The sequence below is a fragment of the Enhydra lutris genome, unplaced genomic scaffold, assembly GCF_002288905.1.
Source record: "Enhydra lutris kenyoni isolate GAN:26980312 unplaced genomic scaffold, ASM228890v2 scaffoldscaffold35, whole genome shotgun sequence".
NCBI classification, from domain to species: domain Eukaryota; kingdom Metazoa; phylum Chordata; class Mammalia; order Carnivora; family Mustelidae; genus Enhydra; species Enhydra lutris.
Window position 1 is genome coordinate 345,317 of NW_019154119.1, and position 23,375 is coordinate 368,691.

The window sequence follows — 23,375 nt, forward strand, 5'->3', positions numbered from 1 at the left end:
CACTGAACTCTACCTCTGAAATGAATAATATATGTTAATTGAATTTAAATTAAAAAAAAAATCACCTGCAAATATGTGTGTGTGTGTGTGTGTGTGTGTACCGTCAATAAGCCAGAAAGGATGCTCAAAATCATCAGGCATCAGGGAAATGCAAATCAAAGCCATGATGAAACCTCTCTTCTGAACCACTAGGAATGTTTATAATAAAAAGGACAGATAATAACAAGTGTTAACAAGGGCTTGGACAAATTAGAACCCTTATATCCTGGTGGTTGGAGTGTAAAATAATGCAGCACTTAAAAAAAATTCCAGCTTTAAATTCTTTGTTAAATTCCTTTGAGGTGGCAAAACCTGCTGCTAATAGAGGAGAAAAGCTGCCCTTTAGGGAAGGAGCCTTACATAGAGACAAGAGATGTGGCTGAGTGCATTCCATGCGAGGAAGCAAATGGAAAAGAGGCAGAGGCTGAAAGGATATAAACGCGAGTCTGAGAGAGCAGGGCGAAAAATGCTTACAACCAATAAAGACGGGCTCCTTATGGGAAGGAGGAAGAGAGGAAAGAGGCCCTAGGTATGAGTTAGGTTAGGCACAAGCTTAAGCTGGTATAACAGGAGACCCTCCCACACCATGACTTACAGAAGACAGAACTTTATTTCCCTCTTCTGTAACAGTCCAGAAGTGAGCAGTCCAAGCAGGTGGGTGATGTTCTGTGCAAGCTTTCACACCGAGAAACCTACTTTTTGGACCCCTCCATTCCTTAGGCTATTGTCTTGGACTTCATGCCTAGGATATCCATCTTCCCTTTGCAGGAGTGCCCTATTCTGAAAGGAATGGAGGAAGTTCCATTAGGAAGCATTAAAAAAAGACAACCCCAAAAACCCAGGTCTGAAAGAGGCTCACTTACTCAAGTTTACAGTTAGGAATATGCCATACCCAAGAAACAATAGTGTTTGGTTCTCAAGAAGAGGAAATGATCTAAGGTTGATGAAGTCTCACTCCAGTTTTGAAAAACTGTGACAAATATTTAACAGCATCTCTTACACCTCAATTTTAAAGTCATCTTCCATTTCCTGGAGGAATCAGGAAAAGTGAAAAAATATATAATTGGCTTATATTGGTCTGCTATACTGGTACCAATTACTATCAGATTTTCTTACACTTTAGGAAAAATGTAACTTGTAAATATAATGGAGCAGACTCACAATCATTGCCCTACCTAGAGAGCATTCTAGGATTTCTTTAAGCAAAACACAGTCCAAACATAGCCATTTCTCTTAAAAAGAAAAAAAAATTGTTTCACTTCCAACTAACATGCTTACTTCTACTTTTTCATCTAGGTTCATTTTTGAAAAGAAACATTTGAAAAACTTTCAGCAGTTGGATTTGACAGGAAATTATATGAGCAGTGATAGATCGCTTGCCTTCATGAATGTATTTCAGAATCTTAAGCAATTAGTTTAGTTTTTTTTTTTTTTAACCTCAGTACTACAAGATTTTTGCCTGGTACAGCATTAGTCAGGAAACTTAGCCATGTGTTATCAAAGTTAACTTTTGTGCAAAAAGCTAGGCACGTTGTGTGGCAGTTTGATGGTGACGATATTAGTGTTACTAAAGGTGCTTTTAAACTAGTAACTTAGGGGCACCTGGGTGGCTCATTCGTTAAGCATCTGCTTTTGGCTCAGGTCATGATCCCAGGGTCCTGAGATCAAGCCCCACATCAGTCTCCCTGCTCAGCGGGAAGCCTGCTCCTCCCTCTCCCACTTCCCTTGCTTGTGTTCCCTCTCTCTCTGTGTCTGTCTGCCAAATAAGTAAATAAAATCTTAAAAAAAAAAACAAAACACTAGTAAATAAAGGCCATCATGAGCCCATGAATGTTCTGGGTAACCCATTACTTTTAGCCTGGTGACTTAATAATCTTTGCTCATCCAGTGCAAGAGTCTGAAAGTCTCTTTAGCAATCCATTAGATAACCTAAAAATGATCCTTTCTCAACAGTGTCTGCCTAACTTGCCCTTTCCAAACTTTTTCTTCCTTTCCTGATAAGAGGATGATGTGTGACATCATGACCTCTAGCTGTCCTTTTCCATGGAAATTTACTTCCTTAGTTTCATCATTCAGAAAAAAAAAAAAAAAAAGGAGGATGCCAGGAAAAATAAAACCTAAGAAGAGGAGGAAGTGGGAGGGAGTTCCATCTGACAACATGTGCAATAGTTCTGTGTCTTATCACAAGTATGATTACTAGGTACTTGAAGGGATCATTTGTTTATCCTTACGTTCCCTTTGGTCTCAAGAATAGGTCACAAAAATTGATCTACTGTGTGTTAACATTTACTTAGCACAGTGCCTGGCATGTACTGGATGCTCAATAAGTATTTGCTGAATAAAACGAAATGACCAATAAATAGCTATTGAATAAAGAAACAAGGCAAAATTATTTAACATCAGGGAGAAAAACCCCTGTATGTCTTTATTCAAACAGTGTGGTTCAAACAATTTGGAATGTAAAAAGAATTTCCTTTCCACTAAGAAGTGGATTAGACTCCCGAAAAGATCAGCATACCTTAGTCCAGCAAAAAATTGGCAGTTTACGAGCAGCTAAATCAGAGGCTTGAAACTCAGGACTCCTCCATTTGCTGATACATGTATGTAATTCCAACTGTATCTTCGGAGACTTAAGGAAGAAAAATGTAGCCCATTCTTTTGTACCCTAGGAAGCTAAGGGTACCCCGTCCTAAACTTTTCTCCAACACCCTCCAAAATAATCCTCCCCGACAAAGAAAGATGTCTAAGGAAAATCTGTTTGATCTTAACAGATTTAACTCAAGGCAAGTCTGAAATAAACAAAAACCTAAATGGTGTTAGCCTGCGGTTCACCTTCTCGATTCTCATGGCACCTCAAATTAACGGCTTGGGTGTTGGTGGAGGGAACACTTGGCCTGTATGCTGAGGTAGTCACTGGAAGGGCGTTCTGGGGACAGTACTGTTTAGCAAAAATGGGCATAGTTTGTAGATTTAGTCATAAAATTGTAGAGCTGATTGTTTACAGATCAACTAATTCATTCCCCACCCTAACTTTACAGATGATAAAGCTTAGAGAAGTTAAATGACTTGTCCATGGTAACCAAACTACTTACATAGTGGCAGCATCGGGCTCAGAATCCAAATCTCTTGACTTCTAACCCAGTGTTTTTTTCCGTTACAGTGTATTACACTATGGCATTTTCTCAGACAGGGTTAATTACACTCCATGGAACTTGCTCTTAATCACAAGCCATGGGCCAAGTAGTCAATTTAAACTTCTTTCTTTGTTTAGTTTCACATGACTCCGGTAAGATTTATTAGTAAGACTACTGCCTCTAGACCTGTGTTGGCCAAGTTTCTTGTTTTCACATCCAGATGCTGGGCAGAGCTTGGCAAATAAGACTTTGTTATATAATAATGCATGGACCAATATCACCTGCAGCAGTTGGCATTGGTGAATTTCAGCAAGTAGAGCCAATTCCTTTAGAATCCACAGGAAATTTCTTAGTGTAGGTGGGGATCAAAGCACCTTTGGTGGGACAACTACACAGGTGTTGCCTCTGAAGAGGTGTTGAGGAAAACAGGCATTTAACATCATGCAAAATTGTGTTCAGTTCCTGCACACTTTAAAAATCCCATAAGAATGGAAAAGACATGCAAAGGATGGCAGCACAGACCTCTTAATCTCCACTCAGTACATGACAGTTCTTCAAATTTCATGTATGACCCACTTGGATGAGGTCAACGGAGGAAAAATCACCCTGTAATAGTAGACCAATAGGTATACTAATAGCTGGAGGACATAAGACAAAGGAGAAGGAACTGGTTGCCATAGTACATTTTACGACATTTCATTTTCCCCAGCAGTCAAGGTCGTGTGTGCTCTAGTTCTTCAGCAGGTCAAATGCCTGAACAGGACTGCAGATATTAAAGTCAATGACCAACTCTTCACCATGCAAAAGCTGGGACACGGTCACTTATTATAGGATGATGGTAATTCTGCTTGACAGAGGTGGCTTCTTGGACGTTTGTGAATCCACCATGAAATCCGATTTGGAAATGTTGTTCATATTTTAAAAAGGATGAGTTGACTGAAGAAACTGGCAAATTCTTCAAAAAACAAAAATCTCCACATAGCTGGCTGATGGCTGGAAAAGCCGAAAGTCTCCAAGACTACTAGATTCCGGAGAAGTTGAATCCGCTCTCAAAATACCTTTTTTAAAACTCTAGTTATAAAACTTGTGATAAAAACAAAATACAAAAAACACCTCAGGTAATTTTTGTCATTTGCTGTTCGTGATATTTTTTATAAGTAGTACTTGCCATGTTGGCAAGTCCTTAACATTTGCATTTGGAAAATAATAAAAAAATAATATAATCCATATGATTCTTACACTTCAGCACAGTTAACAATTTATGATTTTGACAAAGCAAATCAAAATAGTTAGAAATTGCCTGTTACACACCTAACAATACTGTATTCTATAACCTAGGGTCTATTATGTTTTGGTAAAATTATATAATATAAACTCATATTGTTTATGCAACTTTGAAAAGATATCAAATCCCGTATTATGCATGGAATTCCACAAATTTTATAATATATTTGATATATCTTGTTAATGAGAGATTAAAAAGTCAACCAATGAAAGGGTGACAAGATAAATTCCATCATTATGTCAGTATTTGGGTGTTTGGTGTTTTTTGTTTGTTTTATGTAAGTCAGAAAACTGCGATTCCTTCATTTCACATTACCAAAGGATTTGGTATTCATTTAAGCAAAATAAAACACTTTGAGAACCACGGACTATTTATAAATGTACTGAAATATTTTAATGAGAAAAACTATAAAAAACATATTTCAAATTATGCTAGATAGTAGAATATGGTCTAAAATTTCTGATAAAAAATTCTGCTTTTCTTTTGCAAGACATAAATCAAGAGGACCTCAAAGAAAAATGTAGCAATTAAGTTTGGAAAAGCTATAAAAGAGACTTCTGCTTTTGGAATGGACATTTTTTTCCCTTTCCTAAAATGTATATCATTAAAGAAGCATGTTTATAAATTTCACTGAAGAAAACATTATACTTTTAATCATGTGACAGATCTGTTCCATTAAGTGGTTCTCTTATTGTAAAGATGATGTCTATCACACTGCAGTCAACTATAAAACCAAAAATAGCAAAATTCAAATTTAGAGAAACACACTTTCTATAGGAAGCCTATTTAAACCCTATGACATTTAGAAGGTTCTCACAGTCCCAAATACATTTTAAAAAAATAAAGTTTCATCAGTTTCATGTAATGGGAACAAACCCACTATTCTCTAGCATTTAGAGTAAATGATTGAACAGTCAATGCACAGTTGGATTAGTAAATAAATTGGAAGTCAAGGAGTCAATATTCCTCATAAAAATAAATTAAATTACAGTACATCATGGTCTTGGTTGTCCAATTCTATTGTTAGTTCCATATCTACTTGGCACATTTGTAAAACCAGTCCTGAATCCTTGGGTTGCTCCAATTCCTGGAACTCCAAGTCCTTGATTAAGCATGCTACTATAAGGTGTGTGTCCATGATTAAGACCCAAACCATAAGGTCTTGTTTGGGTATTTAGGAGAATAACTGGGTTTATGTTTTTTCCAGGGGTGTTAAATGAAAATTCTGGAGGTGGACTACTAGGTTTAGCTGGAGTCGATGTGATAGGGTTTGAATCATCAGCACCCTTTGAAGGAGGCATTGGAATTATGTGATGATCTGGAAAGTTTAGGACGTTGGCTGCAACAGGCCCAGAGAGTAAGGCAGGTCTAATCCAATCATCCTTGAAAATCTGAACAGTCAAGGTAGACACTAGAGTGTATAGCCTGTTGGTCACATGAGCAAGAACCATTTGTTCATTGGCATCTCGTCGAATTCTTACATGAACTGATCCAGCCTAAAAGGGGCAAAATCATAGAAAAGAGATCCTTAAAATTATATCACTGAAAATTCCATTAGAAATAAACATTTATGATTTAGTTGTAACTGCACTTGGTCTTTTCTTTATTTAAAAAAGCTTTTTTAAAAGATTTTACTTATTTATTTGAGAGTGAGGGAGAGAGAACAAGCACAAGCAGGGTGAGGGGCAGAGGGAGAAGCAGACCCTGCCGAGCAGGGAGCCCGAAGAGGGGCTTGATCCAGGGACCCTGGGATCACGACTTCAGGTAAAGGCAGATGCCTAACTGACTGAGCCACCCAGGCACCCCTCGATATTTTCTAAAAAACAAGAGAAAATATAGTATCTCAGTATTCCTTAAAGACTACTCAGTAATGATTATCAATGTGAAGAGTTAATGAAGTTCTTTATGTCTCTTTAAATAAAATGTGACTTTTAAAAATATATAAAAAAGAGAAATACAAATAGGAGGAGGGCAGGCATGCTATAACTTAAGGCAGAATATAAAGTACATAGAAAATGCAGTGGAAGGATAGAAAAGGTAACTACTAACAAATTGAGGAAGACTTCAAAAAAAGATGGCATTTGATCTACGGTTGATGGATAAATGTAATTTCAAAAGGTGGAGACAGGCATTTTAAGCTGAGAGAATAGCAATTAAAATGCATGGTATATTTGGACAAGAATAAGCAGTATTACTATTAATTAAAAAGTACAAATATTTTAGGGGGCAGAAAAAGAATGAAAGAGAAAAACAAGAAAGAAGGAAAGAGGAAACAAAGAAGAAAGAATATAGAAGGAAAGAAAGATAAGCAGGTAGTAAGGTTAAAAGAAATGCTAGCAGAGGACTCTAAAAATCACAAATTTGAATAGCAGCAATCAATCAGAAGTAAAATAGTCAAAATTCAGAAAAGCTATAGGTATGAATGATTGGAAATTAGGTAGGAAATGAGTACAAGTCTAGGTTAGAAATGAAGAGGACTGAGACAGGACAAATACAGTGGGCTCAGAGAGGGACAGATGGATTGATGATATCCCATGGGTTAGATGTGTGGGAACCTGATACCCAAATGGATGTAATGGTGAGGGATATGGACCAATTAATCAAAGATGATCTCAAAGTTTCTAGCCTGGGTTACTATGACGATAGAGAACCCCAGGCATTATAATAATAGCTAGAAGTCTATTTACTGAAAAGACATTTATCATACATTGTTTTTCTTAATTTTTATATACATATTTAAGAGTTTATTATTTATTTGAGGGAGAGAGAAAGCATGAACAGGAGGGAAGGGTAGAGGGAGAAGCAGACTCCCTGCCAAGCAAGGAGCCCGAGGCAGGACTTGATCCCAGGACCCTTAGATCATGATCTGAGCTGAAGGCAGACGCTTAACCAACTGAGCCACCCAGGCGCCCCATATTTTATGTTTTTAAAGTAGGTAATAAAAGAGTAGGTACAACAATGATCCTATTTTGTTTAAAACACACAGAGACAGAAAAATAGCCAAGAGTAACAGCACTTATCTCTAGAGGGTGGAATTATTAAAGGTTTTTATTCTCTTCTCTTTGACTTAGTTATAAGTTTTAATTTTTCTAAGAATCAGGTACTCTTTGCATAATAAAACTTATGTGAAAAATATATAGTAACTAAAATTAAATAAAATGTCCACCAGAAAGGCACCTGGGTGGCTCACTCAGTTAAGTGTCCAACTCTTGGTTTTGAATAAGTTCATGATCTCAGGGCTATTAGATCAAGCCCCAGATCAGGCTCCATGATGAGTGTGGAACCTGCTTAGGATTCTCTCCTTCTCCCTCTGTGTCTCCCCTCCCCATTTTCTCTCTTGCTGTAAAAAAAAAAAAAAAAAAAAAAAAAAAATCCAGCAGACATTCAATGTTGACTTTTAGATAAACTCAAATCTCAGATTTTCAAAAAAGAAAAAAAATTATAACAAAGAATAAAGTGCATATAAATTAGCCAAGTAGTTGATTTTGTTAAAATATGTCTGAATCTGTGACTTTAGCAGTAGTGAGAGAGTTACCGTCAATCATAAGATGAAGAAAATATAATCCTCAATTTGACTTCTAGTTTATTATTTTTATGTAAGATAAACCATGTCTGGGGCACCTGGGTGGCTCAGTGGGTTAAACCTCTGTCTTTGGCTCAGGTCATGATCTCAGGGTCCTGGGATCGAGCCCCGCATCAGGCTCTCTGCTCAGCGGGGAGCCTGCTTCCCCCTCTCTCTCTGCCTGCCTCTCTGCCTACTTGTGATCTCTCTGTCAAATAAATAAATAAAATCTTTGGAAAAAAAAAAAAAAAAGACAAACCATGTCTTGAAATGAAGTCATCTCTGATTTCTCCCTTTTCTTGGCCCCTACCATCTCACAGTCATCACTAGACAAAACTATAAAAGACACCGTGATCTCTTTCAGTCGGCTACGGAAATTAAAGCAATTAAAGTAAGTGAAAACCATTTCCGTGCAGGAGCTTGGACAAAGTCTGCTATGGCTGTGGTGTTTGCAGTAATTTATGGCTCTTGTGACAACGACTCTCAGCAGCTTACAAGCTTGTTTTATTCTGTCCTCGGTCTTACTTAGGCCCTGCGCGGGCGCAGGTTAGGCAGACATATCCCGAGCAGCTGGGTGACTATATTCTTTGTGTTCATAGGCCACCTTGCTAAATAAACACTTATCTACTACTTTATTAAGATTGGTAAAATTAAAAGAATGATTGAAGATGAACTACGTTTGGGGGTGCCTGGGTGGCGAAATCAACTGAGCATCTGACTCTAGGCTGTGATCAGGCTGTGATCTCAGAATCACGACACTGAGCCCTTTGTTGGGCTCTGTGCTCAGCGCAGAGTCTGCTGGGGACTCTCCCTCCCTCCACCCACCCTCCCACTATCTCTCTCTCTCTCAAATAAATAAATTTTTTAAAAAAATGAACTACATTTCTGAAGGAATGTAAACTGGTATAGCCATTTTTGGAAAGTGATTTTGGCTATATCAAAAGTATAAAAATGTGAATATCCCTTTTTTAAAAAAAGATTTTATTTTTAAGTAATCTCTGCACCCAACCTGGGGCTCAAACCCACAACCCCGAGATCAAGAGTCGCATGCTCTACATGCCAGCCAGGTGCCCCAACACGAGTATCATTTGACTCAAAAAACAACTTCTAAAAAATTAATCTTAAGGAATAATCACAAGTTTGTGCAAAGGCTATTCCACAAAAATGTTCACCCCAGCTCTTTTTATATGGGAAAAATGGAATAATACTTTGTCCATTGGGGAACGATTAAATAAATGATGGCATATTCATATAATGTGAAAACTGAAGCCATTAGGGGTGCCTGGGTGGCTCAGCGGGTTAAAGCCTCTGCCTTCGGCTCGGGTCATGGTCCCAGGGTCCTGGGATTGAGCCCCACATCGGGCTCTCTGCTCGGCAGGGAGCCTGCTTCCCTTCCTCTCTCTCTCTACCTGCCTCTCTGCCTACTTGTGATCTCTGTCAAATAAATAAATAAAATCTTAAAAAAAAACCAAAAAACAAAACTTAAGCCACTAAAAATTATGTTGGGATTCCTGAAAAACAGCAGTAGTAGTGGCATTTTTTTGAAATGCCCCAAATATCTCCAGAAAAAAACAGAAAAACTAAGATATTAAATCCAAAATCCTCTGGGCGGTATCTATAAAAAAACCCTACATAACATGGTTTCCCTAAGGAACCCGAATTACAAGGCTTAAAACCTGCAAGGTATCAGTGTCTGTGGAGGAGGAAGTGACAGGAAATCTGACTGACCTAAAAACCTCAAAGCAGCTAACCTGTACTTAATGGAAATCTAGGACAGCAAATTTGAAAAAGGCAGCTGGGAAACTGGGCAGGGTTCTACACATTTTTTTTTTTTTTAAGATTTTATTTATTTGACAGACAGAGATCACAAGTAGGCAGAGAGGCAGGCAGAGAGAGAGGAGGAAGCAGGCTCCCTGCTGAGCAGAGAACCTGACTTGGGGCTCCATCCCAGGACTCTGGGATCATGACCTGAGCCAAAGGCAGAGGCTTTAACCCACTGAGCCACCCAGGGCCCCGGTTCTACACATTTCAATAGCGGGTGAGTACACGGAGTCTGCAGTAAGAAGAGGTGGAGCAGCCTAAGCCCTGTGAGCTCTCCAAAGTAGCCAAGCAAAACTCCCATTATAAAGCCCCAGGTTAAGAACAAACGATTGTTTCTGAACCTACCAATCCAATACCATTGAGCAATACAGCAGAAACAAAAGATAAAGAATTCAAACTGGGCAACACAGTAGAAACAAATTCAGATACAAATAGGGGGAATAGAACCAGGAGAAAGAAAATTTTCACTTCACAGACTCATCAGAAGAGGGAGCTTTAGAACCATAAATTCAAACACACTACTCTAAACCACTCCTAGTTTTGAAGTTCTGCATCAGAAAGGAAGAATCCCCACCATTTACATTGATGAGGGTGGGACTGGAGGGTACTATGCTAAGTGAAATAAGTCAACCGGAGGAAGACAATTATCATACGGTTTCACTCATAGGTGGAACATAAGAAATAGCACAGAGGATCATAGGGGAAGGGAGGGAAAATTGGGAGAGATCAAATGGAGAAAACCCACGAGAGACTCTTGACTCTGGGAAACGAACTGAGTGGTTGCGGAAAGGGGAAGTGGACGGGGGATGGGGTAACTGGATGATGGATTAAGGAGGACGCCTGTGGTGATGAGCACGGGGGCGGGGGGGTGATATGCAACTGATGAATCACTGAACACTACATCTGAAACTAATGATGTACTCTATGTTGGCTAATTGAATTTAAATAAAAAAAATAAAGTTCAGAAATACAATTTTTTATAAAAAGGAGCAAGAGAAAAGGACTGAATCCAAATCACGCACAAAGTTATTATAAGAAAAAAGAGAACGAGTAAGAACTATAGCCAATTTTTTCAAAACAAGCTGAAAGACATAAAACAAGAACATAAATCAGCATTAGAAAACCTCAGAAATGAGACAGTAAGAAATACAAGAAAAAAAACAACCACTTCAGAAATGGGAGTTCTCGGGGCGCCTGGGTGGCTCAGTGGGTTAAGCCTCTGCCTTTGGCTCAGGTCATGATTCTTTCTCTCTGTCAAATAAAAAAAAAAAAACTAAAAAAAAAAAAAAAAAAAAAAAAAGAAATGGGAGTTCCCAAAGAAGACAAAAAATAAAACAAAACAAAAAAAAAACACCAACAACCAAGAGAACAAATATTACAAAACTTCCCTGAAAGTTAAAAAAAATTTTTGAAATAAAATTATTGAAAGGATATATTGCATACTTAGAGTAACTAACCCAGAAAGACCAACACCAAAACATAGTCTAGTGAAATTATGGGATTAAAAAAAAAAAAAAACACCCAAAAACCTTTAGGCATTTAGGCAAAGATCAAGTCACATTTAAGAGAAAAAAAAATCTGAGCACAATAGTAATATTTAGTGACACAGAAGAACTGTTCATGATATATTATATGAAAAGAACAAATTATAAACAGCATGGTCTCATTTTCTAAGGAGAGTACATATATGGGTATAAATAAGAAAATGTCATGGCAGGTTTCTCTACATGAAAGTATTACAGTGATGAAAAAAAGTCTTTTTCTGAGTACTTTTCAGTATTTTCCTCATTATTTCTGACAGGAATGAAACCATGCCATAATAGTCTCTCTGGTAATGGGTCCAAAGTGGATTTGTGAAAATTAATTAAAAGAAACCTTACTAAAATGGGAGTTGGGAAGCCAGAAGGGAGGGGCTTTGAGGCACTATCGGCCCTAGTCACTACCGGCCTTCAGTCAACTGCACACTCAAGAGGAAGAGAGGTCAAGTCCATACTACTTTAGCTATGACTTTATTACATCAGCAGGACAAAGGAGGCTTTCCTTCATCCCCCACAACATCCCAGCCAATGAGAGACTGGAGCAACTCAGCAATGAAAGCCACAACACTTGAACTCTCAGTTTCCTCCACTGGATTTTTCACTTATAACTCCCCCCTTCCCTCTATATAAAAGAGCATTCTTTCTTTTGTTCTTCAGACTTGCCTATGGTTTTGCTGTAGCTTGCTTGTGCCAAATTGCAATTCTCTATTCCCAAATAAATCCATTTTTTGCTAGTAAAATAACTGGTTTTCTTTTTAAGGTTAATATAAAAAATATGGAATTTTATGTTGAAGCAAGTTGTGTTATTTTAACTATTTAACATATTCAGGAAAATCTCCAAAAGCAGAACCACAATTTAAAAAAATTGTACCTTTTACTTTTCAGATATTTTCATATCCAGAAATGTGTGACTAGAGAGTTGTCTTATCTGGACAACCCAGTATGAAGATCATTAATAGTAGTTTGAAAGGAAAAAAAAAAAGAAAAATATCCTTCAATTAATCTCAATTAGGTTACTGAATCCATCTACATTTTAGACTCTATTGAACAGAAATGGTAATCAAAGACTATAAAAAATTTAAAGAAATGCTTTTTTAGTTTTAAAAATTATAAACTATACTGTAAATTATCTAAATTAATATGGAAAACATACCAATGAGCCAAAACCTAGGGTCCAAAAATGCTCATTTCGAACTTCTAAAACTCCATCCAGGGTGGATACCTAATCAAAAACAAAGAAATAGGTTTGTATTTGACATATCCAACACAGTTAGTCACATTATGGACTTGATCAAAGCCTAGAAATGACATGGTCAAACTCTGCATGAGGACACCCATTAGCCAAGAGAAGTCTCAGACCACTCACAACATCATTTCTACTTGTTTGGTAGTGAGCCAAAACCTTGGATTCTGTTTCTTGTCTGGCCCAATCCCTTCAGAATCAGGTCTTCACCACCTACCCCCAGAACCACCTTGTTCAGCAATGTATGGTTCTTTTCATTTTGTCAATATGTCATATATTTATATCCAGCACTTGCAGTGTTAGATTTTTCTCCCTTTGGGGGGGGGGTTCTCTATCATTTCTTTCTCTGCATTCCCTTTTAACAAGTTTCTGCACAACAGAGGCTGTTATTTGAATGTGGGCCAAAAAGAAATTCTAAGACCAGACATATCGTGTATGGCCCACTGGTATAAAGACACAGGCTTCACTAAGACAAGTAGCCAGCTATATTGGTAAAAGTGGCCTTTGTGATACCAACAACCAATAGTTTGAAGTATTTCAAATATTTCAAAATCCAAATAATTTAATTATCTATTCCTTCATTAGTAAAGAGGTAGATATTTATAAAATAAAAAATCTAAACTCACAGATCAATATGTTACATGGTGAAATAATCAATCAACATGTAATAGTGGCCTTTGACTTAATCAAAGTCCTGGATTTGAACATAGACTCATAAAAACTATAGCATTTAGAAAGCTAGTAGTATGGTCTCTAGACCAGTACCTTCCCTTACACATTTATTTCAAGCTTCCAGGCTGAGCAATTCTTCAAATTTTTTACTTTTGTCACTGTATTTTATCTCCTACTATGTTATTATAAACAATACAAACTCCTCTAAAATAAAATGTAGGTAAGACTGAATAAAATATTATTTGTACCCACTCTTTCCATCCTCTAAGTATAAATTAAAATGATTTTATTTACTATTCCATCTTACCTCTCTGATAAGTTTGTCCAACTGGCCAATAACATGGGGTGGTGTTGTCTAGAGAGAAAATAAAATAAAACACATAAAAAAAATTTTGTTTTTAGTAGTCGTTAAGCGTCTACCTTCGGCTTGGCCCAGCGTCAGGTTCCCTGCTCAGTGGGAAGGCTGCTTCTCCCTCTCCCACTCCCCCTGCTTGTGTTCCCTCTCTTGCTGTCTCTCTGTCAAATAAATGAATAAAATCTTTAAAAAAAATTTCTCTTGCATAGTGGTCCTAAAACTAACAGATTGGCTTATACCAGACTTTGCACTGTATGACATGTGCCCTAACATGATTTAGTGAAGAGAGGTTTCAGTAGGCTCCACCTAGTGGGGCAATAACAAGAATCAGCTCATACTTATTTTTCATCTCACAGAGAAGCATTATCTCTAGACCCAAACAACCCTTTTGAAGAATCAAGCAACCAACTAAAAATCTTTCGTATATGGGATAGTACCATACAACTATTATCTTATTGTTATTACTGCTTCTGGAGCTGGAGCTAGTACCCCTAAGTTTTAGAAAAGGCATGAGGTAAGACAGAAGGAAAAGCAGTGCTTACAAATATGTCACCCCTGGGAAACTACCTTTGTGTTCAGGTGCTTGTCTATAGGTGTTCTTATTGTTTAAATATATAGTAATCTGTCATTTTGAATTTTAAGTTTGAAATTGAAAAGTCTCATTAATTCAAGGACAGGAAATAAGAAAACAATCACAACCAGATTACAAAATAGATAAAGCACATTTACTGGGGGAAAATCAGTATGTAAAAAAAATTTCTAATTAACATTGTTTCCACTTGAAACATTAGAGGCGAAATATTTTTAGCTTATGATTTTGTATTATAAATATGGAAAGATTTGTGCCTATTTTATGGGCCAACAGAATTATCTGGTTCTTACTATATAGACTTCAGAGATTATTGTTTGACTATTTCTGATGGGGACTTCCAGTAGCTAAAAATTTCACAATGTGATAGAAAAGCACATATAATTTTGTAATCTGGTAGAAAACTGTGACTAATATTAAGCGTGTAATCGAAAGAAGACCCTTACCTGCAGTAACACTTTGCCACTGTACACGCTCATGGGATACATAGTGCCAAACGTCATCAGAGCAATGGCTATGGCAGAAGCAGTGTCTACAGCAAAATAATTGCTAAAAGGAAAAAACAATTCCGAATTTTAAATGTATGCCTCATTGGGCTACTTACAATTCAATCTTCCAAAACATCAATTATCTAAAGCAACAGGACTGTTTTAGCAATAATGGCCACTACTGGCAATGGGAGTGTCTCCAAAAAAAACATCCAAAAAACCAACCAAACAAAAAACAACAACAAAACGTTTTCAGAATCCTTCCTGCCAAAGTTTAATGGAAAATAATAATTATGTTAAGCAGTGTGAAGAGATGGTGAAAGAAAAAAATGTGAATATTTTCCAATTACGTATTCTCAATCTACTTGCCAGGTAGAAAGATTTCACATATATCCACTTGTTGCCACAAATAAAAACCTTCACCTAGTAATTTCTTATACAGAGAAGACTAATGTATTTCATCAGTGATTCTGGCAATTTCCTGTAAGCACCACCTTTCCAATTATTAGTACTAAGAATTTTTTTGAAACTCCCTAGGAATTACACAAAGTGGGATTCCACAGGAGTCTGTCAGAGGAACACTGGCCACTAGAGTACAACACTCATCAGCAGCTCAGGCTGTTTTACTAAGAAGACAGACCAAAATGTTTACAAGCTGATCATGAACTCTTTTTTTACTTTTCCCCCACATGCTGGGAACAGAAAATGGAGGTAAGACATAGTCCCTACCTTTGAAACAGCAGGAGATACCCATGTAAAGAAAATAAAGCAATGTGGGAACAAAGTAGTCCTATAGGGTATCATGGATGCACAGAGTGAGCAACAAGACTCCTGAGAAAGGGATAATCCAGAAGGACTCAATATAAAAAGAGGGGACATCTGAGCTGACTCCTCCAATATGAGCGAGCAGATGGGAGGAAGATGCCGCAGACAGGGAAAGCAGCATGCGCAGAGGCACAAAGTCCTGATACAGCACTGAAACAAGAGCAGGTAAGTACACACAGCTGGATGGCCAGTAAGGGTGGCAGGGGCTTTATCATTCTAACAACTTTTATATTCTTAAGTATGTGAAGAAGAGGATTTTGAAACAAGAAAATGTTAAGGTCAGACTGCAATTTTGAATGATGACGTTAGCAGCAAAATGGGAGGTAACTAGAGAGGTGTGAGAATGATAGAAGACCAGAAGACTATTCTAATGAGATCAAGGAAATGGTAAGGCCTCAATATGGGCAGCAGCAAGGAGAATGGGAAGGCGCAGACAAATTAAAAAGAAAGATCTAATCACACTAGCTGACAAGACTGTTATTTACAACAGCCAAGACATGGAAACAACCTAAGTATCCACTGACAGATGAAGGGATAAAAAATGTGAGTTGTACACACCCAAAGACATACACACAAAACTGGAAGGAAACCATGCCATTTACAATAACACCACAGAGAAAGATAAATACTATTACGATCTCCCTTATATGTGCAATCTAAAAATCATAAGAAACAGAACAGTTTGGTGGCTGTCAGATGCAGGGGGGAAGAGGGGGAAGAAATGGGTGAAGGTGATCAGAAGATACAAACTTGCAGTTATGAGACATGTAAATTCTGAGGATGTAATATACAGCATAGTGACTATAAAAACTTAAAAAAAAACAAACACAAGGGGCGCCTGGGTGGCTCAGTGGGTTAAAGCCTCTGCCTTCGGCTCGGGTCATGATCTCAGGGTCCTGGGATCGGGCCCCACATCCGGCTCTCTGCTCGGCAGGGAGCCTGTTTCCTCCTCTCTCTCTGCCTGCTTCTCTGCCTACTTATGATCTCTCTCTGTCGGTCAAATAAATAAATAAAATCTTTAAAAAAAAAAAACAAAAAACCAAACACAAGACTGGGTGGCCAATTAGAAGTGGCTTTGGGAGGGATGAGAGGGGAGGAGGGAGAAGTAGGTTATTTAAGAATGCACTGGAGTTCCTAAAAAAATTAAACACTGAATTACCATATAATCCAGCAATTCTACTTCTGGGTAATTGCCCACAAGAATTGAAAGCAGGGACTCAAACAGATATTGTAGACCCACATTCACAGCAGCACTAGTCACAATAGTGAAAATGTGGCAATAATCCAAATCTCCAGCAATGGATAGGTCGGCAAAATGTGTTTTTATGTACAATGGAATATTATTCAACCTTAAGAAGGAAGAAAATTCTGACACATACTAAACATGGATGAATCCTGAAAACATTATGCTTAGTGAAATAAGCCAAACAGAAAAGGTCAAATATTGCCTGATTTCATTTACAGGAAGGACTTCATCAAATTCATAGAGACAGAAAGTAGAAGAGTGGTTCTTCTCTTCTACAGGGGTTGGGGCAAGGAAGAGGGGGAGTTACTATTTAATGGGTACTTAGTTTCAGGTAGGGAAGATAAAAAAGTTCTGGAGACGGACCGTGGTGATACTTATACAATGATGTGAAGGTATTTAATGTCACTGAACTGTGTGCTTAAAATTGGTTAAAATTTTAGTTTTATGTTATATATGTTTTAACACAATTTAAAAAAAAACAATGCAATGCAATAGATGGCAGTAGGATTCCCTGAGATGGGAAATACAAGAACAAACAGCTTTGGGGATGGGGAAAATAAGTTCAACTGCTGTAGACAAGAATAGAAGTCAGTAGGATACGCCTTTTGGAATTCAACAGACATCCAGACTAGAAATAAAGGTTTGGGAAACTCAGAGGTTATAAATAAAAACAAGTAAGAGAATGTAATCTCCCAGGAGAGTATGTAAAAGAGGAAAAAGAATAATTAAGGAAAGATCCTAGTAAACACTAATATTTAAAGGGTAGGTAGTAAAAAAATCTTATAAAACACTAAGCTTAAAGCAGCTATAAAGTATATTTCCTAAAAGGCTTGCCATTTAAAAATGGTTTCACACCTACATCCTCTTCCTTCTCTAAGCAACAATAGCCATGGCTTATCTCTCTCTTACTGACATCTCTGTTTCAACTCACTAGGTCAGCAGTAGGGAATTTAAACAGTTTTCTAGTCTGAATTATAGACTATGATGAAAAATACGTGATGAATCCAACCCCCTTAATTTTTCAGATGAAGACACTTAAGGACAAGACTTAACCACAGTTACACAGGCCATAAGCAAACATGCTCTAAGCTCAATTCTTATCCACCCCACAGATGCCTTTAAAAGTCAGGCACCCCAAACGGAAACCACTTGACAGTAATAAAAAATACTTACTTAATTTCAATTAGCATATATGTAATACAAAGAGCAAATGCTCCAGCGAGATCAATCAAAACAAATGGATTCATCCGGGGAAGGAAGATACTGCTAAGTCCCGGAATAATTCCACACAAGCTATGAAGAAATAAAGAATATTCATTAGCAGAACTCAATGTAACATTGATGAAAATCTTGTATTTTACTAACATACGTCTTTTACAGAAAGCAAAGAAGATTTGCGAACAAAGCTCTCTCACTCATAAAGGTCTCCTACATCATCAGTTAAAAAGTAATTGGAATGCCTAAGTGGCTCACTCAGTGGGGCATCTGCCTTCAGCTCAGGTCATGATCCCAGGGTCCTGGGACCCAGCCCCACACTGAACCCATGTTGAGCTCCCTGCTTGGCAGGGAGCCTGCTTCTCCTTCTCCTGCCCCTCGCCCACACCGTGTGCTCTCTCTTGCTCTAAAATAAATAAAAATCTTAAAAAAAAGAAGTCAGAAAAAGTAGGAGAATAAGAGTCTGATCTGTAAGATTCATGTAGTAACTTCGGTAACAAATAATCTAAGTTCCCATGACAGATGAGTTTCTTGTGCATCCCTCTGAAATTACGTGTATCACGAAACCCCATACATAACATCTTACCTTCGACTAAGATCCGCAACATGCTCTTGAAGCCAACTCGTACTAGCAGCTTTAAGAAGAAAACACTTAAATTACCTCTATAGAAAAAAAAGCACTATCAGAAATATTTTATTTCCTTAATTAAAAAATAAGTTTGGCAATGACTGTATCACATTTTACAAAAGGACATGCTATTCAAATCTGGACCTTTTTTCTCTTTTAAGCCTTCAAGATAATAAAATAAAAGCAGTTTCAACTATTTGTATCACTGACCTGAAGGAATTAGTAAGCTTACATATGCCACTGTTACTATTAATTTTAAGTTTTAAAGGCTCCTTAAATGTAAAGCAGAACTTCCTAACCAGTGTGCTGAGAATGGGTTATAGGTAAACCAATTAATTCTCTCAGCTCTCACAAAGGGCAAGTAGGGATCCGGGACATGCAGACACCGGCCAGATACTGTCCCTGAATAAGTAGCCTGCAGGTTCAAGCACCCTCTTACACTGATCTCAGGGTTATAGAAATATTCACTTTTTAATGTGTAACATGATGTTAAAAAGATCGGCAAACTTTATACAAAAGCCATATAGTGGAGCAGTTAAGAAAAGACTCTGATGCTAGACTACCTGGCTTAAAACCCAGCTCTGCCTTAGCTAAATGTGTCGCCTGGGGCAAGTGATTTAATCTCTCAGTGCCTCTGTATAAAATAGGAATAATAAAATTGTTTACTTCGTATGGTTTAGGGAGAATTAAATGGGTTAATCTACATAAAGAATTTAGCACAGTGCCTGGTAGACAGGAAGTGTTCAGTATTATCTTCCACTCAAATTTCAACTAATGTCACAAATATCCAGCTAATGAAAATACAAATTAGATAACCCTTCTGAAATAAGTCTGGCACAATATATATCAATGACTTAAAATATATTTCCAACCCACTTACAATTTCTTCTCTGGGAATTTATCCTACAGAAGACTCAGAGATGCATACAAGATATTCGGTATAAAAAAGCAGATTATAGCATTATTTATAAAAGGAAAACCTCTTTCTGATCTTTAGGGAGAGATATCATTTCTAAAACACTGTACCTTCTTAAAATTTCTAGAATGAATGTTATACTATTTTAATAATTTGTAATTTTTTTCAAAATAATTCTGGACATTACAAATATCACTATTTAATTTTTTAGTTCATGCAGTAATTCTTAAACTCTAATTCATATAAATACAACTCATGCTTCATAATATTCATAAAGTTGTTTAAATTTAAATGGGCAACTCAGAGAGCTTTCTTCTCTTGGCTGTCCTAGTGTTCACATCAGTGAGACCTAAAAAGACCCTCTCCAATCTTTGCTTCAAAGTATGGGTCTGTGAACACAGCCCACTTTTCTTTTTACCTCACTTCTCCAACAATTAGTGATTAACACTTAGTGGGTTAATGGAATTCCAGAACATGGAAATGACTGAAAAATGATAATAATTTTGACCACTGAAGTGAAGTATCAGTCTGAATTTTTAAAGACTTGAAAACAAATGAGTATTTCAAAACATATATGCTACTTTATAATATACGCCCATCCACCACTGACAAAAAGAAGTTCCTGGGAATTTAACAGAATACAATTATTTGCAAAGAGTACATCAACTATTTCAAGTATACTGATGCTTCCAAAATGCTTGCAATAGACTTTTTGTAGGTAGGTTATACATCTAAAATCCCATTCGTGTTTTTTGGCAAATGTAATTTTTCATCATATAAATTTAATATATAAGTCAGTTCTGCCTGTTTTTAAGTAATACATTATTTTAAAGTTTGAAATAATTAGATTTTGTTTTATAATTCTCTACTTAGAGAAGACCTGAGAACCTCTAGGGTAGTTCTCTCTTCACGATAAACTTTCTCATTGATTTATGAGTTAAGGAAATAAGCACAGACTTGTTTTTATAAGAGATTAATTGGATTTTTTAATTAATGGTAAATAAAAATCTTACCTTCAGAGACATAAGCAAAAGGTTTATTCCGAATAGAAAGCATTGTGAACAAGTTGAAGGAAAGAGCCACAAAAGTACCAACTAATAATCTTCCCCTAGAAAGAATAATAACATTCACCATTACTTTTTTTTTTTTTTTTTTAAAGATTTTATTTATTTGACAGAGAGACACAGCGAGAGAGGGAACACAAGCAGGGGGAGTCAGAGAGGGAGAAGCAGGCTTCCCACTGAGCAGGGAGCCCTATGCGGGGCGGGATCATTACCTGAACCAATGGCAGATGCTTAATGACTGAGCCACCCAGGTGCCCCCACCATTACTTTTTTTTTTTTTTTTAAAGATTTTATTTATTTATTTGTTAGAGAGAGAGAGAGAGAGAGAGAGAGCATGAGCACAGGCAGACAGAGGGGTAGGCAGAGGCAGAGGGAGAAGCAGGCTCCCCGCTGAGCAAGGAGCCCGATGTGGGACTCGATCCCAGGATGCTGGGATCATGACCTGAGCCGAAGGCAGCTGCTAAACCAACTGAGCCACCCAGGCGTCCCCCCCACCATTACTTTTATCTTGTTAATACCAATATGCAACTTTAGCATGCAGACAAAAAGATAGGAAGAGTGGTCTGCTTCAGTGGTTTGGGATTTGCAGAGCCACATTCTGAACTTGCTTTCAAGCTCCATAATCCATGTCCTATTGCTCCATCTTACATAGAACCAAAACTGATTCTTAGCATTAACAGTATCTTCTCACAGGTATCTGCTGTTATAAATCCATATAAATGCAATGGTTTTTGGTTTATATTATACTAGACAGGTCAGGATATCCTGAATTAAACTGATCAAATAGATAAGTCCATATATTTGGCAATTATGTGTAGTAGATAATAACAATTCTCTTTTCTAAAGATGCTCCTAAAAGATTTTTGGGCATCAAAATTTAAATTATAGCAACTCAATGGGGCTCGTTTAGTGTGTTGACCTAGGCCTGGAAATAATGAGGGACCTAAAGCCAGAGTACAAAGGTTTTCTTGTGTAATATAAAACGAAAGAGCTTAGGAATAGTTAAGGGTGAGAAGCTGTCTTGGGATTTGGGAATTTTGTTTGTGAAGTATCTGTGAAATGTATATTGCCACACTCTGAACTCTGACATTGGCTAAAGTAACCATTATTCCTAATATGCCACTTAATAACTGGGAATCAAACATAATAGTTATATATTATGTCAAAAGCAAAATCTCACGTGTGTATCTCAGGCTGCTCCAAAAAGCGCTCTGCACTAAAAGAAAGAAATAATGTATTAGGTTAGTTCTACAAATTATGAAATTAAAAAGCCTTATTAAATATAGAATTAATCCAATAAGTGAACAAAATATTTTTTTAATTAATTAATTAATTTCTACATCCAACATAGGGCTCAAACTCAAGACCCTAAGATCAAGAGTTGCACGCTCTTCCAACTGAGTAAGCCAGGTGTCCTGGACAAAATCTTTTAATATGATATCCAACTGCTGATTATTAGCAGAGATCAGGCAAAGAGACTTACAAATTATTCTTAATATGTAATATCAATTTTCTCTAAAAAACTTCCTTTTTTCTTAAGATTTTATTTATTTGACAGAGAGAGAGAGACAGTGAGAGAGGGAACACAAGCAGGGGGAGTAGGAAAGGGAAAAGCAGGCTTCCTGCCAACCAGGGAGCCCAATATGGGGACTGATCCCAGGACTCTGGGATCATGACCTGAGCCAAAGGCAGATGCTTAACGACTGAGCTATCCAGGCCCCCCACAAAACCTGTTTCAGTGGGTTTGTAACTCAGCATTAAAACATGTCTGACTGAAGCCCTTTCTTTCACACCTGCCCGGGATTTAGTAGCATCAAAATTAAGTAATAAAAGAAGAGTGAAAAGAAGGGATAAAAGTCTGAAACACTAGGAAGCCATACTATCAAAACTCCAGTACTGTTCATCTTAATTTCATCTTCAAATCAACCCAGTGTCTCACGAATTCATGTTCTCAAAGGTGGCATATGTAGAATTTACAATGACAGTAACATTGTATACAAATGTACCTTTCTTTTAATATAAAGAGAGCTCCCAACTGTGCCAAGACTGTGGAGGCAAATACAGCTAAGACTTCTAATCTTTCAAATCTGAAATCAGAAAATTAATTAGATCAGCACAATTCATAAACCAGTATCTCCAGAACACATTTTCATTCATTTATTCACTACTCAATTTTCAAATGTGCCTACCATAAGCCAAACACTGTTCGGACAGACTACAGATTTTCTAGAATGAAGATAAAAAGAACATCACAGATTAAGAAAAAGAGTGCCTATCTGTACAACATCTATTCCAGGACCCAATTATGGCTCTTATTTTTCTAGAAATAATTATTATCATAATTAACAGCTAACACTGGATTGGCCCATCTTGTGTTAGACATAAATGCTTAACACTCTCTCTCTCTCTCTTTTTAAAGATTTTATTTATTTGAGAGAGAGAGAGAGAGAGAGAGCACATGATCAGAGGGAGCAGGAGAGGGAGAGGGTGTCGAGCCCGAGGCAGGGCTCAATCCCAGGAACCTGAGATCATGACCTGAGCCTAAGTCAGATACTTAACTGACTTAGCCACCCAGGCACCCCCATATTATCTCTTCTAAACTTTCCAGCATCTTAGGAAGGTTACTTTATCCACTTTTTTAGAAAAGAAGAGATAAGGAACTTGACACACAAAAAAGAAAAGTAACTGTTTAGAGTCATATAGCTAGCAAGTGGAGGAGTCAGGTTTCCAAACTTAGGCACTCTAGCTCCAGAGT

At 37.3% G+C, this 23,375-nt stretch overlaps 1 protein-coding gene across 3 annotated transcripts in view; it reads right to left on the bottom strand.

The window, feature by feature from the left end:
- Positions 1-709: 709 nt before the first annotated feature.
- LOC111154087 (solute carrier family 30 member 6) overlaps positions 710-23,375 on the bottom strand; it is a 41,445-nt gene continuing 18,779 nt past the window's right edge. The window contains exons 5-14 of one of the 3 annotated variants that reach the window (XR_002641062.1): positions 22,627-22,707; positions 21,801-21,836; positions 20,570-20,664; positions 18,599-18,647; positions 17,971-18,090; positions 14,685-14,787; positions 13,602-13,649; positions 12,533-12,601; positions 3,132-5,954; positions 710-819 (exon numbers count right to left, since the gene is read on the bottom strand). Coding sequence is in view for 1 of the 3 variants with exons in the window: in XM_022513456.1 (XP_022369164.1) it covers positions 5,454-5,954; positions 12,533-12,601; positions 13,602-13,649; positions 14,685-14,787; positions 17,971-18,090; positions 18,599-18,647; positions 20,570-20,664; positions 21,801-21,836; positions 22,627-22,707 (1,102 nt within the window). In the remaining 2 variants the exon portion in view is untranslated. Of the gene's footprint in view, positions 820-1,037; positions 1,069-2,506; positions 5,955-12,532; positions 12,602-13,601; positions 13,650-14,684; positions 14,788-17,970; positions 18,091-18,598; positions 18,648-20,569; positions 20,665-21,800; positions 21,837-22,626; positions 22,708-23,375 lie in introns of those variants that run through there. The other 2 variants (XR_002641063.1, XM_022513456.1) reach the window with 2 other exon arrangements.